Source organism: Condylura cristata, unplaced genomic scaffold (assembly GCF_000260355.1).
Source record: "Condylura cristata isolate star-nosed mole 26May11 unplaced genomic scaffold, ConCri1.0 scaffold00018, whole genome shotgun sequence".
In the NCBI taxonomy this organism is placed as follows: domain Eukaryota; kingdom Metazoa; phylum Chordata; class Mammalia; order Eulipotyphla; family Talpidae; genus Condylura; species Condylura cristata.
Window position 1 is genome coordinate 14363568 of NW_004567119.1, and position 16569 is coordinate 14380136.

The 16569-nt window shown below is 35.3% G+C and overlaps 1 protein-coding gene across 4 annotated transcripts in view; it reads left to right on the forward strand.

Moving 5' to 3' along the window:
• Nucleotides 1–3353: 3353 nt before the first annotated feature.
• The window catches only part of GRIA2 (glutamate receptor, ionotropic, AMPA 2), a 107717-nt gene continuing 94501 nt past the window's right edge, over nucleotides 3354–16569 (forward strand). For 2 of the 4 annotated variants that reach the window (XM_004685354.2, XM_004685353.2), the window contains exons 1-2: nucleotides 3354–3892; nucleotides 4426–4566. In XM_004685354.2, the coding sequence (XP_004685411.1) occupies nucleotides 3805–3892; nucleotides 4426–4566 (229 nt within the window). In that variant the 5' untranslated portion in view covers nucleotides 3354–3804. The remainder of the gene's footprint in view (nucleotides 3893–4425; nucleotides 4567–16569) is intronic. The other 2 variants (XR_001145590.1, XM_004685352.2) reach the window with 1 other exon arrangement.

Here is a 16569-nt window from a genome sequence, read left to right on the forward strand (position 1 = left end):
CCCCAGTTGTTCATTTGTTCCAGCTCAACCAATAGGGCTCATGTTTGGAATCTGAATTTTTTCTGCGGGAAATTTTCTATCTTTGCTTGGATTTTTTCTTGTTTCTAATGTTGTGTTGCACACAATTATTTCAGATAGCCATTATTTTCACAGTTCCGGAAGATCAAACGGAAAAGAGGCAATAATCGCAACTGTGGGTAGATGCTATCACTAGGAAATATGGTACTGACATTTGTAATTCAAGTTTGATGATGAGATCATCTAAAATTTGTTCTGACAGTTATTTGAAAATTATTATCTCCAATGCCCTCATCCAACACACACTTTCATTTACGTAAAGCTTTTTATAAAAAAAAAAAAAAGCTGTAGTGTAAGCACTACACTACAGAAATAATTTGCATTATAAAATGCAAATTAAAACTGTGCAAAGTTTGAGCACTTTGAAGGATATTTAACAGTAAGTATTTTTCTATAATGAAACAAAGATGGAATAAGGCAGAATTGAAATTTCACTTATATTCTTGTCAAGGTTGAAAATTATATTTAAGCATAGATAAAACAACAGTAACAATCAACCATGCAAAATAAAAGCCCAAATGACAGAGTGGCCAATATTTGTATTTCTTTCTTTTTATTTTTACTGTAGCTGACCCTCACTTTAGAAATATTGTTTCTGATAATTACCAATGCTGAACAGCAGAGGGCAGAAAGTTACACAATCTCGTCCAGCACACTATTTTATTTCAACATAATTCTAGTAGTTTTGAAAATTTCAAACTTGACTACAGATCAGTTTGGGATAAATTCTCAAACCAAGAAATTTTTAAGTACAAAAAGTGAATTTCAATATTTTTCAGTAATATGCATTTAATTTGATTAAAATTTACTATATTTATGTAGCCAGTGTTTAATGCTTAAAAAAAAAATGTGTGAGCTAAAGCGATCTAAAGCACATATAATGTGAATAGGGAAAAGTTCTATTAATGATAACTTTACTACAATTATGCTAATATTACAGGAAATGTATACAGTTATGGCAAAAAGTACATACATAACCTTATACAACACATATTAATAGATTAACTGTCAGTTTACCAGTAATGCCTACTAAATTTTTTTATTTCTATCGTACTTATGAATTACAATTGGTTATTAGATAATATTTGCCCTGAGATCTTACATATTTATTAGGAAAATACTCCATAATTTGGCTAATTCTTATATCACTTGTTCCATAAAATATTAATCACTCCATTAGAGTTCTTCTTTGCCTTGACATCGAAATACACAAAGACAGAAACAGATTTTGGAATTTTCTTTTAAAACCACTCAATTTACATTGACCCCCATTTTAACACCATGGTTTCTTTACACTTGAACACATCTCTCTCTTTTTTTTTCTCTCTCTCTCTCTGCATTCTTCTTCTACCCCAAGTTATTTTGTATGACACTGAAGGTTTTCTTTTTTGTTAGGAAAAATGGAGTAGAGAAAAAAGAAAATTACAGAAAGGAAGTTTTTTCTTTTAACTGTTATCCATTCAGGTATATGTACAATTTAAAATTTCAAGTAGGAAAAATTTAAAATCATCATTGTGCTTTAGATAATAAATAGAGATTAAATATGTTACATTTATTTAATATTCTTTACTTTGCAATGTTTGTACAGATATTTATTTATTCTTCTCTTATTTTTATTTAGTTTAAAAAGCTTGATTCACAGGACCTACTAAATACAGTGTGGAATCTTCATTAACAGACTAAAATAAATTCTATTTGATAAAATTGGGAGCCACTTTTACCTGTAGCAAATAAGTTTAGTAGTAGCTTATGGATATTTTTATTTGCAGTTTTAGGATTACATATTGAAAGCAAAAACAGGGGAAGATGAAAACTTGAAATAAAAAAATGCAATGTTTGAGAGCAATAGATAAGTCACTATGCTCGTCCTAATTTTACACCTTTCTTATTTTTAAAATGTTTGAAACAAGGTCCAGAGTAATAAAGACTTGTGTGAGATAACTCGGTCAAAATGAAATCTATAGGAATAGCACTGATGTGACCATGTTCCAGCAAGACGAGACAGACTAAGTGTTCTGGCGTTCTGAAAGGTCAGCAGGTCATTGGTTCAGTAGTGTCCGCTCCCATCTCTGGCCTTCTGGAAACAGCACCTTGTATTCAATCTGCATTTTGTTGTTTAAACCACAAAAGTCATAAAATTTAGTGAGGGATTTCTGAGGCAACAGGGGTAACTGCCAGGGAATTTCCAAGTTATCAGTTTGGAAAGAAGGGTAAAGTGCACATGTTTCACAGGGAAGTCCAGACTTTCGTCCCCACCACAAACTTCCTTCCTACAGACTTTTAATCTTCAACCTCATTCTCCCCCCCCCTCCTCTTTTCCTGTAGTTTCGATATCTTGGATTTAAAGTGATTTAAGCTTATTTTCTTAAGGGCAGTAATTTTCTGGGAAAGATTTTGCAACTCATTGCCCTCTCTAGACTAGACCATTTTCATTTTCTAATCTCTTTCTCTGATGAGCCTTTTCTTGAAACAAAGACTTCTTACTACCCAGAAACAAAACTAAACTAAACTAAATAAACCAAAAAAAAAAAAAAAGGCTTCAAAGGAGCCAATCAGTCTCTACGAAAGAGTCTTTAGTGAAGCCTGCAAAAGAGATTTGAATATGTCTGACACAGCAGGTTAACATCACGGTACAATGGAACACACTGTAAAAATTGGGATTTCCAAGTAAAGTATTTCAAAATTTCAATCCTGGTTTCCTCTGCAGCGTTAGCTATTAAAAATAGAATTTTGGTTTTTCCCTCGATTCTAGTTATTTCACATTACATAAAGTTCAAAATTTTGGAACACTGCTTTGATGGCTATTTTGCTTGCTTCTTGACTGGGTCGAGTGAGAAAGCTGAGAGTTTCTATATTATTAAGTGGATATTCAGAGCTGTTGATGTTAAAAACAAAAATTACTTTTAACATAAAACAGCAAGGCCTGGTAAGGGAACGCTTCACCGCCAACAATTAGCATTTCGGCTTCTGCACAGGAGCCGGAAATCGACTTTGCTGCATTTGGTACATACAGGCTAGAGCATCTCGAGGCAGCTGCAGCAAGCCGCACAAAGGTAGAGCCAGGCAGGAATGGGGCGCTGTCCTCGGTGCTGAAAGACAGAAGGGCTGGGGGTCGCGACAGCTCGCGAGACCCGAGGTCTTGCCACCGGAGAGAGGCGGCCGAGCTCTGAGCTGTTCTTGCTCAGCGCCTCCGCGCACGCGACGCTGTCAGGGCAGTGCGGGGTGCTGGGTGCGGAGTGGGGGAGGGGTGGACGCGCGCGCCTGCCGCCTGCCGCGAGTCGCGCACGCGCGCCTAGGACTGCCTGCCCCTCTCTGTGACTTGCGTGTGTGTGTTATGTGTGTGTGTATGTGTGTGTGTGCGCGCGCGCCCGTGTGAGTGAGGGGGAGAGAGGGAGAAGAGAGCGCGAGAGAGGGTGAGTGTGTGTGAATGCATGGGAGGGTGCTGAATATTCCAAGACACTGGGACCACAGTGGCAGCTCCGCTGAAACTGCATCCAGCCTGTCCTCGGGACTTCCGAAGGGACTGGTCGCAAGCAGCAGCAGCACCAGCAGGACCTGGGAAATAGGAAGTCCTCTGCCTCCACTTGAGGTTTTTAGCAGCGTGGTGCTAAATTGCTTTCTCAAAATGCAGAGGATCTAATTTGCTGAGAAAAACGGCCAAAGAGGGAAGAGGAGGAAAAGAAAAACCAAAAAGGGTATTTTGTGGATGCTCTACTTTTCTTGGAAATGCAAAAGATTATGCATATATCTGTCCTCCTTTCTCCTGTTTTATGGGGACTGATTTTTGGTGTCTCTTCTAACAGCATACAGATAGGTAGGTATCCTTTGTGCTCTGCTTTTGAATTGTGCATAATTTGGTGGTAATCTTTGTTCACAGTGGACAAATTAATTCTTGTCATGTAGACTTATGTCATACATTGACTGCATTCCAGATTTAAACTGTCTAGAATATACTTGGATTTCTTAGGATAACGCAAAAGAAAAGGACTATAGCGTTGATACAGTAGAAGGAAGGTCTTATTTCTGACCCCCAGATTTTATTAATTCTGCCTTAACAATTTCTTCCCATTTGTTCATGTGCTCTAGGGTTCTGAATACAAAGCTTGTGTTAGAAGGAAAGTCCAACGTTTCTGACCATCTACCTTGCCCTCAGACTCACATCTGTGTCTTGACCCCTTGGCTACCATTTGGACGTTCGAGCCCCGCTGCCCGAATCTGTTGATGTTTTATTCAGCCTATTAGCGTGGATAAGAGGCTCCTGGGATGTTGAGCAATAGCTAGCGGGTTACCCTTCCTTCCCTGCCAGGCACTGACACTGTTCTACTGCTTGATGTTTGTTCTTTGCAGGGGGGCTATTTCCCAGGGGCGCCGATCAGGAATACAGTGCATTTCGGGTAGGGATGGTTCAGTTTTCTACTTCGGAGTTCAGACTCACACCCCACATCGACAATTTGGAGGTAGCAAACAGCTTCGCAGTCACCAATGCTTGTAAGTAATAAATATTCATGTCTTTCCGGTGCCGCACGCGAAAAGTCAGGGAGTGTGAGTGCGGGGTGGTGGATGGGTTTCTGTGTGGCAGTGTGTGGGTGTGAGTGACTGCACACGCGCGTGCGTGTGACGGCGTAGGAAGAAAGTGGTTGCTCTCTCGAGGACCCCCGCTGGTTGTGGGGGAGCTTAAGAGGGAGCAAAAGGCACTGAAGAGTGTGCACACTGGGGGGTGGGGTAGGAGTTGAGGCTAGTGGGTAGCTTCCTTAGGTTCGGGGTTGACAATTCTATTTAGTGCTTGCAGAGAGCTTTTCCTTGCCTCCTCCCCTTATCTTGCGCGCCCGGCAGCATTCTGCCCACACAGAACACGCTGTTCCCTAGAGCGCGCTGTCTGGCTTTTGGACAGATCCCACCGGTGACTGCCTGAGTCCAGCAGCCTGCCCCGGCAACCGCGGCCTTTGCTCGTGGCCCCTGATTTAGAACCGCACACTAGATCGAGCTCATTTTTTTTTTAACGACCTCACTACCCTTATATCCTCCACCTCGAGGGTTGTTGTTTAACAAGTTGTTAAAATGATGGTGGAGTTGGGTTCGGGGCTGTTACATAACGCCCACCGAGGGGCGCAGCGCGGCTGGGAGCTAGGGTGACGCAGGCCCAGTGCCGGGGCGCCGGCTAGGGGCCGAAGGGGGAGCGTTGTCCATTTCTCGCTGCTCCGTGGAGCTTCAGCCTAAGTTGAAAGCTATGGTTGTGCCCTGGGCACTGCGGCCAGCTCGCGGGTCCCGCGCGCTTTGTTCTCAGGTAGCGCGGCTCCAGCAAAGGTAGGAGAAGAAAAGACTTGAAAACGGTTGGAACGAGCCGAGTTTAAAAATCTGAAGAAGTCACTGATCAGCCATTTTAGTGTTGGCATTTATTCGTCTTGGCCCCATCATTCTGCGCAGTGTTACAAGGCAGATGATGAAAGTCAATCAAGGCTTTAAACAAAGTAAAAGATCCGAGGAGCTAAGTATCTGCAAGGTTCCACAGAAAGGCTCCCAGGCCCCAGACCAGGCGCTCCCATCCCCGCACCAGGCGTGGGCAGCGTGGCCACAGCCACTGTACCTTCCTGCCTTCTTCCCAGCAGCTGCCATCATTTCCTCCCTCTTGGGTTGGGGTGATTGTTTCCTGCCTTGATGTTCTCCCTTTTTATTTCATACTTAACAATTTGGCTGTTGGGGGAGATTTGCAGATGGCTCACCTCCTACTTTGGCTACTGTGTAAAAGAACTAGCGGAAAATTACCACAGAAAAAGCCAACTGCAGACCTTCCACATTAGACAAACAACTGGTTGCCATCCCACCTCCCCATATTAAGCCTTAACCATATATTCTATGATTTAGCTTGTTTGCAACAGCAGACATGCCATCGATTCATCCTGCAACTCCTGTCAGGCGAATGAAGCAATGAAATAATTTTCTTTGACTTAGTAGGATCGTGTCAAATAGGAGGAATCTAACTGTGTATAAAGAACCTATTTAAGGTTTCAGTGGTATATGGTTTCTTCAGATGTTAATACCAATTGAGGAGGAGGCAGGGTGAGGAGGGGGGTGGAGAGAGAAAGGGCTAGAGGCAGAGAGGGAGAGGAGATTCTTACAGTGGTTTTGCAGCTTTACAAAATCTTCCAAAGAATATGAGAATACCTTTGAAACTTTCAATGAGTATATACTTACAAATAAATTACTGTAGTTTGATTTTTGAATGTTTCTACATATGACCTGTTTACTTATCAGATTTAGATTAATCATTGGATCTGTATCAAGTTTCTAGGTTTTTTTCTGAATTGAGTTTGACATATAACTGTGCTAAGTCTCTAACTGTGCATAATTTTATAGTGTGAGAATGCTGTATACAATGTATACTGTAAGATTCTCTAAAACAGAACTTGAGGCAAGACTTATTGTTATAAGTATGTGAATTTTTTTAAAATAAGGTAAAAGTAATTGACAATTGCACTTTGAAAATGGTCACTAATTGAGAGTTCAGTCATTGGTGAAAATAATAAGAGGGTGTGACTGAAAAAGTAGTAGATATATCCACTGAACAAAATGTATATCCCTTGATTCCAATAAATGTTGAGTGACTGTGTTGGGGTTATCTAGAAATCAAAGATCATGGTTAATTTAGGTTTGGTGATAAGTTTAGGTCATTAGTCTCAATATTTTCGAATAGATTTATTTTTAATATAAGTTTTGTTGAAATAAGATATGGAGAGAGAAAATCTATGTATATACGAAAAACATACAGCTCCATGTAATAATGGAATGTATATATAGCTACATCCATGTAATAAGATTTTATTTTATAGAATCTACCATTAAATTTGTTTGACCACCATCCTAAGAAATTGGAAGGATCAAATCTTCACATTGCAGATTTTTTTTTTCTGTCAGAACATGAAGCTGAAATAAAAATTTGCATGTCTCCAAATACCAAAATTCCTCTTCTTGGATTATTATTCTAGGACATCAAGACAAATCATGCCGAGGAACTAAATATCCTTTCACATTGCCAGCACTGGCAATTCGTAATCATTTGGTACTCCAATTTGTAAGTCATCTGACTGATTGCTAAAGAGAACTAGTGAGAACCAGAGACTTATTGCATAGAATTTTCTGGAGTCTACACTGACTCCTTGACAACACCAATCACTTATTTCTGTGTTTTTTTCTTCATTTCTTTAGGAATTTCACAATCAAGAGACTGTACAGGAAATGGGGTTTTTATAGTCTCCCCAACACGCCTTTTTTTTTTTCAAGGACAATAGAAAATGTAAAATTAGTTTAATTCTTTTCAGAGAGAGCTGCTTATATAAACTGTTATCACAAAGTCAATAGTCAAGAAATGAATGGAAATTTCTAACACCAAATTCCTTAAGACAAGCCTTGATCTTTTAAATCCTGCTCAAGTTTTTCTCCAATGCTTGTCTTTGTTTTCTTGCTTGTCCACCAGGGAAGTCTAAGGTTCTTTCCTAAGTGAAGTGAAAGCAGCTGTATCAATTATGTTGATAACTAAACCAAAATAATTTCCTTTCCTTTCTTTCAGAAATCTAAGGAATTCTACTCCTTACCTCCCTTATTAACATATGTATCATCAGCGCTCATAAACTATGTGGTTCTCTCTTAACTTCAGTTTTTAAAAAAATCTCATAGGGTTAAATTTATGTATTAAGAAAGTTGAGTTTTATATCTTAATAATGTAATTTTGATAGAAAAGATATGAGTTTACTAATTAAACTCCACCCCCAGATGAAATTTAATTTGAAATGTTGCCTTTGTCATTGATATAAGGCTCCAAGGATATCCACTGAAAGGGTTAAAATTATGCAAATGAAATGAAGTCATTAGATTCTGTACCAGGTAAAAAAAAAAAAATGACTGCTTAGCAGAACTCCCACTTCCTTCCCTTTCACAAGCCACAGTGGGGTAATGAAAGTACCTATTTGTTCCCATTTGTTTCCATGGGTACCTGAGGAAATAAAGACAAATTTCCAATTCCTTTCTTTCTCTGCTTCCCTCTTCTCTCCACCCTTTCTATTCCTCTTTTCCCTTCCTTAGATATCTTAGATATAGATACAGCACTAAATTGTTTTTTTTTTCTCCCCCCAAAGATTTTACAGCTCTAAGCCTTCATTAGGGGAAAATACAAAGAAAGCATATACCAGAAAAATTAAAAAGGCCAGCCACTGATGTGTTCAACAGTTGAAACCTGTAATGGGCTTTAAGAATTTCTTCCATCTTTTCTTGAACCAGCCCTGCTTTTACCCTTCTTTCCTTCTTACCTCTCTCCTTCTCCTCCCCTGTCTCCCTCCCTTTTTTATCAAGCGCCTTCTAGTTGTCAGAGAATAAATGAATGTTTTCTCATAGTAACTACTTTTATCCTAACCTTCCTCCTCTAGGAGGTTCCCAATAGTTTTCAAAATCTTGCAGGTTTTTGATGCCTTGAGTGTGCTCAGATCCCTGTGGTCTTGTCCATGAACTTTAGTATGAGGATTTGAAGCTATTCCAATATTCTTATGAATAAACAATGTATTGCAATTATTCAAAAACAATTGTCAAAATGATAAAACTTGACATTGACCTATATGTATATACCATATTTTGTATAGAGGTCAACAAAATCAGTGATAGATATTAAGTAAATACTAAATATGTTTACATTCTAAATATCTTAATATATATATTTTAATGTGTTCATCACTAAAACTATTTTTAAATAAAGCTGTCTAAAAGGAATATAAACAAGGGTATTGGATACTATAAGTTTGGAATGTAAAATATTAAATATTAAATTTATTTTTCATGATCTTCCTATTATGATGAGTGACTTTGACAAATAGTTATTCTATTTAAAAACAGTTTAACTATTTTATATTTAATTCCATAAAATTATTAAAATATTAAATTTAAAGAAACAGCAGATAAAAATCTACTTTTCCTCTAAACCAGCAGATGGAGATGTTGGAGAAAATATCGTTCTGTGTAAAACTGTTGCGCACACGGAATACCTTTTGAAACATTGTAAACAAATTTACTTAGAGAAATTGAAAAAAAATTACATAATTGTCACCTTTTAAAAAATTCTTTTAAAATGCTATGGTTGAAAAATAATCCCCAATGTCTTTTAAGAAAAGTGCATTTGACTTTAATTATAAAATATGGTTTATCTTAAATATCCTGAAAAATCTGATTCATAAAGATTGCTTATAAATTCTCTTGAAAGAGAGAATTCTAAAATTATATTTTTTCATCTTTTTAACTTGAATGTCCAGATAACCACTTTAGGGTGTATTTCCTATTGAACTGTAGTCATGAATTTTTGAGATTGTGTATCTGTGCTCATCAAATTACTTAATGTTTGTTAAACCTTTCTTACACTTCACATTAATGTAGCTCTCCATATATGTACATATGTACATATATAGACATTTACATTTATAATTATAAATTTTAAATAATTATAGATGGATTGTCATGTTTTGTCTTTTTTTAAGGTAATTGCTGAACCTGGAGTAACCAACTTTAGTATATGTAAATATTTAATGAAACTATTATCAACTTGGATGCTATTAATTGATGATGCTATTCATGGCATGAAGAAAATCATGAACACAAATACTAGAACACAATACCTTACAACCTTGTGATGTAGATATTCAGTTACACTCAGTCAAATGTTACAAAGGAAGAAGCTCCTTGTATATAAAAAATGAAATTGTCATTGAAATTATTCTAATTATACTTCTATATTTCATCTCACACAAGAGAATCTTAGAAAATGGCTTTTCGTACTAAACAGAAATCACACCATGATTTTGGCTGGAATACTCCATTTTAGGATTAGAGAAACTAAATATGTAAATAAAAATTACTTATTGAAAGTGTAGAAGCTTTGTATTAATAAGAATTTCTTCTCATGATCTTCACTTTGGGGAATCTGCAAGCTTCATTCTGCTGACTCAATGGGTGTAGGAGATTTTCCTTTATCTCCAGGCTTTAAAGTGGTAGGGTCACTCACTGTGACATTTCAGCAGGAGAATGCTGATTCACGCCAGATCTCAGAACCTCTCAATTGCTCTCCCAACAACACTTTACTAACTTCCCAGAGTCAGAGAAATTTTCAAACTACTGAAAAAGAGCAGTTACTTATTAATTATTCCAGCATATGTTGCTGTATAAATGAGTTTTTAAAGATGCCATTTCTCACCCCCTCTTCTCTATCTGCTTCCTTTTCTTCCCTTTTAAAATGTCAATAATTTGAGGAACAAATGCTAATAAAAGAAATAAAATATAAATTAAAATAGAGAATTACCTTTTCTTTTACATGAGTAGGAGATATATTACACAGAACTAAAATCTTGTATTAACAGTTGTAGACATTTTTAGGTTGTTAATGTCCACTGGGTAATTATACTTCTTTCTTTTTTTAAACTGGATTCTATTGAAGATCATCCACATACTATAATATAGTAACCTTTTTCCTATTAGTAGTTTTCTGTCAAAATTTTTTAGTTTTTCTGTAATGATAGGGATAGCAAATTGACCAATCTCTTGCATGACTTATTTGCTCAATAGGAAAATTAGTTAAGTTCAAAGTTAAAACTTCAAAATCATCCCGATTTTTAAATTTCCAAACAACAAAATGTTTTTCAACGTAATTTCGATAATTTGAAGAAAAAAAATGCAGTTCTTATAGTGGTGATGGTTAGAAGGGTATTGTTCAACTTAGGCTTTTTTAAAAAATCATTTTTGATAATTTTAAATTATAAAAGTTTAGTTCTGGCACTCACTGATATTTTAAGCGATTAAAAACATTTACTTTTTTTTAATTAAAGATTTATTTATTTATGCATACAGAACTGGGGTACGGGCCAGAGGTACAGGGGCGGTTAGAGGTTTCATCAGAGAAGGAGTGAGGAGCAGAATAGGCAGGTCGATAAAGTACACTGCTGAGGGGAGCAGGGGGCTGATCAGGAGAGATCTGCCTCATCATGTGGGATCACCCCCAGGCCTTGGGGATCTAACTTATTCTGAATTGGTTTTAGCTTAGTGCTGTGCTTTAACCTGCTGCGCCACCAGGGAGGTCCCTAAAAACATTTTCTTTTATAGAAGTTTTCTTATCATAGGAAGATACTTTTTATAGTAAGAATGTTGATTCTGCTCTGTGTTTGGATTTCAAACATAATTTACTGGGTATTTATCTCACATAGCAGTTAGTGGTGTAGCATGTTTTTCATTTTCATCTAAAAACTAGATATGTTCAACGTGATTATTTTTATCCCTAATGCTACCCTGAACTATATTTAAATGATTTCATAAATGGTTTGTACAAGAAACACTTTTAAAAGGATTTTAAATGCCAATTGATTGTAAGGATAATGCAAAACCATGTTGCAAGTTGTTAGAAAACAGGGTTCCATTATAATTGACTCGACAGTTATGGGTGTGCCCAGCTTCCATTTTAGTTTTGGATTTTAGTAACAAAATATGACTAAGCATATTCGTAGAATGGTCAGAGATTTGTCTTAGTCTCTCTTCCCCCCCAGTAAATTTTATGCAATAATTGTATTTTAATTCTTTAAGTTAAAAAAATAAATAAATAAAAAGTGCCAAATCTTAAAAGATAAACAAAAATATTTTCCTTAGGAATATATTGGAATGATGAATTTAGGGACATAGTTTCTTGCTGTGAACCAATTATATTTGTACTGATATGTGTGTGATTTTTTTCATACGCATGCTTTTTGGTATTTCTTTTATACAGCCCATCTATCTGTACAATTTGTTTTCCAAAATTTTATATTTGCCCTATTTTCAGTCTATTGATAATTTGCTTCAGCAAAAGTGAAACAAAAACAAGTATTAAAATATCATTTTTTATATAGTAATTAACTTACTATCAAAAAAGTCATCCAAAACATGCTATTAATTTGCACCTTAAGGTTAAAGACTTTTAAATTTAGTCATATCATTAATAAGTGTCTTCAACAGAACATACAGGTTTGGGGAACTTGGAATTCATTATTGGAAATTAATTTATAAATAACCTTTATATCTCAGATCATATTAATTTTCATATCTGTTAACATTTCTCAAACAAATGATATATGCACCCCTTACAGTTTTATTCTTGGAATTGTTCTCAGAATGTTACCTTTTAAATAGTTTATTTATGGGCATATTATACTAATACCTATGTTGTCTCCTGATTTTTCAGAACTAAAATCATGAACACCAGCTGCGTTGAATTAAAAAAAAAAAAAAACCTCTACAATTTAGTCTATCTAAAATACTTTAAAGAGGGTATTATATTTCTATAATTCTTATTTACCCTTCATGTAAAATTAAATCCAACCAAAATATTATGGCATTCACTTGTACAGTCCTCTGAACTTTCCCTCTGATAAAATTTCATTGAACCACCCCTTAAATGAAAAGACTTTTCATCTAGTCATTCTACATATTCAATCATACTGAAGGAAATGTTAGATATGTGTTTATATAAATGGAGTGTAATTTATGCTTATTATTATGATATAGTGAAATATTAGTCTATTCTTCATCCCTGTAATAGATTATGACCTTAGTCAATCATTTCTAACTTCAACACACAAACTCAAGTTTCATAATTTAACATAAGAAAAGGTTTTTTTCTTTATCCATAAAGCTTTCACTGCTGATGTGCAGGTTTGTAGCACTAGGCTGGTTCAGAGTTATCATTTATCTTATAATTTCTTTAGCATTAGTGCTCAGTCCATTGCAGTAAGACTGTCAGCATTTGATTGCTTGTTTTTTTATTTCTTATGTATGAATAGAACAGACTAGGTGTTTTGAATAAATATTTTTTGGGGGCCAAAAGGATAAATATTTATTTCTCTTTATTACATAGTGGAATTGCCAGAAGTTTTGAACTGTGGGAGAGGGCCCATGGGAAGCAAAGAAAAATACAACAGGCCTTATAACTGGTGTTGTACACTCACCAGCTGGCCATCTGGGACTAGAAATATTTTTTTTTCTTTTTCCTGTTCTTGTTCTACTTTTCATCTGTGTTTCTTTTTGATTTGGTTTTTGTTTAGTTTGCTAATCTATGATGATTCTACACAAGCATTTACTCCAACAGTGGATTCTTATATTAATTTTGTCAATGTGAACTACTAACTGCTTCCAATGGACAAAAAGATAAAAAGAAAAATTTGCATCTTAGGAAAAACTAACGATGTCATGGATTTTTATCATTTTGGGTTGGTGACAAAAATAGTCATCCTAGGTAACATTGAATGAAAAGTTTGGAAAACAATATAGATGACAATATGTAATACTGATTATATTACTAGACTTTGAATTTCACTAGGGACATGCAATTTATCATAGTAAACTTTGTCTTTTGCTTTCTGTCCATGATGTTGTAGCAACTCAACACCTGCTTGATAAATGCTGATGGGATTCATGTAGAATACAGAAAAAATTTTCTTTTAGATTATGTTAGACCATGACAGTATATTCTATTTCTTTAGCACACACACACACACACACATAATATGTGCATATATATAGATTAGATATATATAATATGTACATACATATAATTTAGACAGTTCTAGCTATAGTTGAAATATATTAAACATACTTTTGAAGACTAACAAAATTCATATAATTCTTAAACAATATATAATTTTGCCATTAATTGTTAAAAAATACATTAAAGGACTATTTGAAGTGCAAAGCACAATCAATACTTTTAATCTGAAGAATAAGGATTATGGTGAAGACTGTGGTTTATGGTTTGGTGAATATGTTTGAAAATATTTTCATATACACTTCAGTGATGGTAATTTGGAACATTTAAAAATATTACTCAAGGGCTTTATATAAGCTACTTATTTTCAGTTAGGGGTATTTAAAGGTCCTGTGTGTTTTCAGTGGACCAGTGTGTTTTCAACTCCTACAATTATAGAGTAGGGGACTTTCCAAAGCTTTAACCTAAAAAGCATCTTTCTGCATCACATGCCATTGGTAAATAATGTTCTGGAAGTGTACATTTCTAGGGATAGTAAGAAAGTATGGGTTTTGCTTTTCTTGAAAGGTGTATATCATTGTGTGTATATTATGTATGTACATATAATTTCTTATTTTTGTTTAAGTTTGTGAGGAAAAAGAAAATGTTCAGTCTTAGTTTTACTTATATATGTAAATATATTCAAGATATTGAGATTTATAATTCCCAAGTACTTTCACATTATATAAATTTTTTTCCATCTTTTACTAGGAACTTTATAGCTTTAGTTCTTTGATGAAAATGACTATAAATCTTTATCTATATGTCCCAGACCACAGACAAATCAAGGGTTTTCATCTCAATTATAAACATGTCTTTGAGCTATGTAAATTAAAAAACAAAACAAAACAAATAAAACTGACTCTTGGCAGTCCTGATATGTTGGGAGACAAAATAGCATTGGGTAAGAGTCTGAAGTTAGAACCAAATTCTAGTCCTACTTGGAGATGTGCTGCATTGAACAAACAGCTTTATATATTTAAATTTCAGTCCCCACCTTTGTAAAAGGAATTGTATATGATAGTATTGTTTTGAAGATACTCAGTAAGAACACTGGTGGACACATTTAAATCCATATAAACTAGGTGCCTTTTATTATTATGTCCTGTGTAGGATATTGAGATTCTTGACAAGTACTTGCAATGAGAAGAAAAGCACAGAGAAACATATACTTCTAGTTTCTTGGAATTTTTGCCTACCCCATTTGTGTATCAGGACATATGCTATTTGATGACTAAGAAGAGACTAACAAAGGAAACCACATAGGCCACTTAAAGATATGTGTAATGAATGACTTTTGAAAGTGGATGTGCTGATCCTTGAGTGCTATTCCATTTTCCCCTCTGTCATTTCTTACATTTAGGATCCAAGCAATTTGGAGCTCTTTCATCCCTTCTCGCCTGGTTCTAAAACCTGTGTTCTCTTGACTGTTTTCATTTAAATAAATAAAACTTAATTAGGCTACCTATAACATTTGGATTCTTGAATGTGCACAGTTAGACAAAGTGTTGTATTGTCTCAAGTAGTTTTAGGGCACAAAACGTGTTTCATACTGTTTGGAGGAAGAGGCAGTTACCTCATCAAGCCTGCTGGTACGAGTGGGGGTTTAAATGAGAAAATAAATGCAGATGTTTGTTTATGAGAGTTGCTTCTGTGACTTGTTTGAAGCAAGGATAGCTTGTGGAGGGACCCTCCTCCAGAAACCCAGTCTGTTGCCCTCTGACGAGGGTCTTCCCAGCCTCAGTTGGTTTTGGAACTGCTGTGTTTCAATAACAGTCTGAAATTACGGCCCCAGCATTTACTAGTCGTGTGACTTCGTATGAATCCGTTCAACTCTCTAATCTTGTTTCTGGGTCTGTAAATGTGGGTCATTATAATACCTACCTCATAAGGTAATTGCCAGATTTAAATGATAATAGTGATTAATGTTGCAAATTTCAGTGATTTCAATTCCCCTGAGAGTATATTAGTCACTTATACTTAGCCTCATGCATTTCAAAGGATAGAAGAAAATGTAGTTCAGGATGGCTAACATAACTCTATGTAATTTTCAAATTAATAAGCTTCTGTAATCCAAGACTTCAAGCTACATACCAGAGAGTATGCTTTTTAAAATAATTTTTAGAAAACTGGTGGGTAGGCACAATTACAAGAATTTTAAAATGGGACAATAATTTTGTCTCTACAAACCTGTTTTCCCAAACTCAACACATAAACAGTAAAGTAAGCACTGAATGTTATTCCTAGATTCTGGTTAACTTTACATGTGGACATTGAAACTTTCCATTTAACATTGCATCATTAGTAAACTTCTGAAAATAAAAATTATGGTAGGTATTTCTTGTGAATAAAGTGACATTAAGCATGGTTCAAGGTTGTGTGGTCCCCTGGGGGTCAGCTCTGCATCTTACTTACTGCTGGTTAGTTAGGCCATTGTCCTCTTCCTCACAAGTTCCTTCCTCAGAATAAATAAGGGAGGCACTGCCCATTCTGCTCTGTTGGAAATATCTTGAAGATTTGAGAATGTTTTAAAGAATAGGACTCTGTTGTTTTCCATAATATCCATCCTATTTTTGTTCCAGGATTCAGAATGAGTCTTTGTGTTTCTATATCTCTGAATCATATTCAGAGTTACATAACAAAATTATCTCAACAAAAAAGAAATCCAAATAAATCCTTGATTCATCTGGATTTATTTGGTACAATAGTGATGTTTTACATTTTCTTTTTAAGTTTATCTGATTGTCAAGAAATATTTGTAAACTTTCACTTTTTTCCATCATTGATTTGAAATAATGTTAACTTTTCTTTTTCAGTAAATGATTCCTTAGCAAGTTAAATGAATTAAACAAAATTAAGGGTCTGTAATAGGCAAAGCATGTAAAGTTATGCAAGACATTTGTTTCCTGAACAGCGCT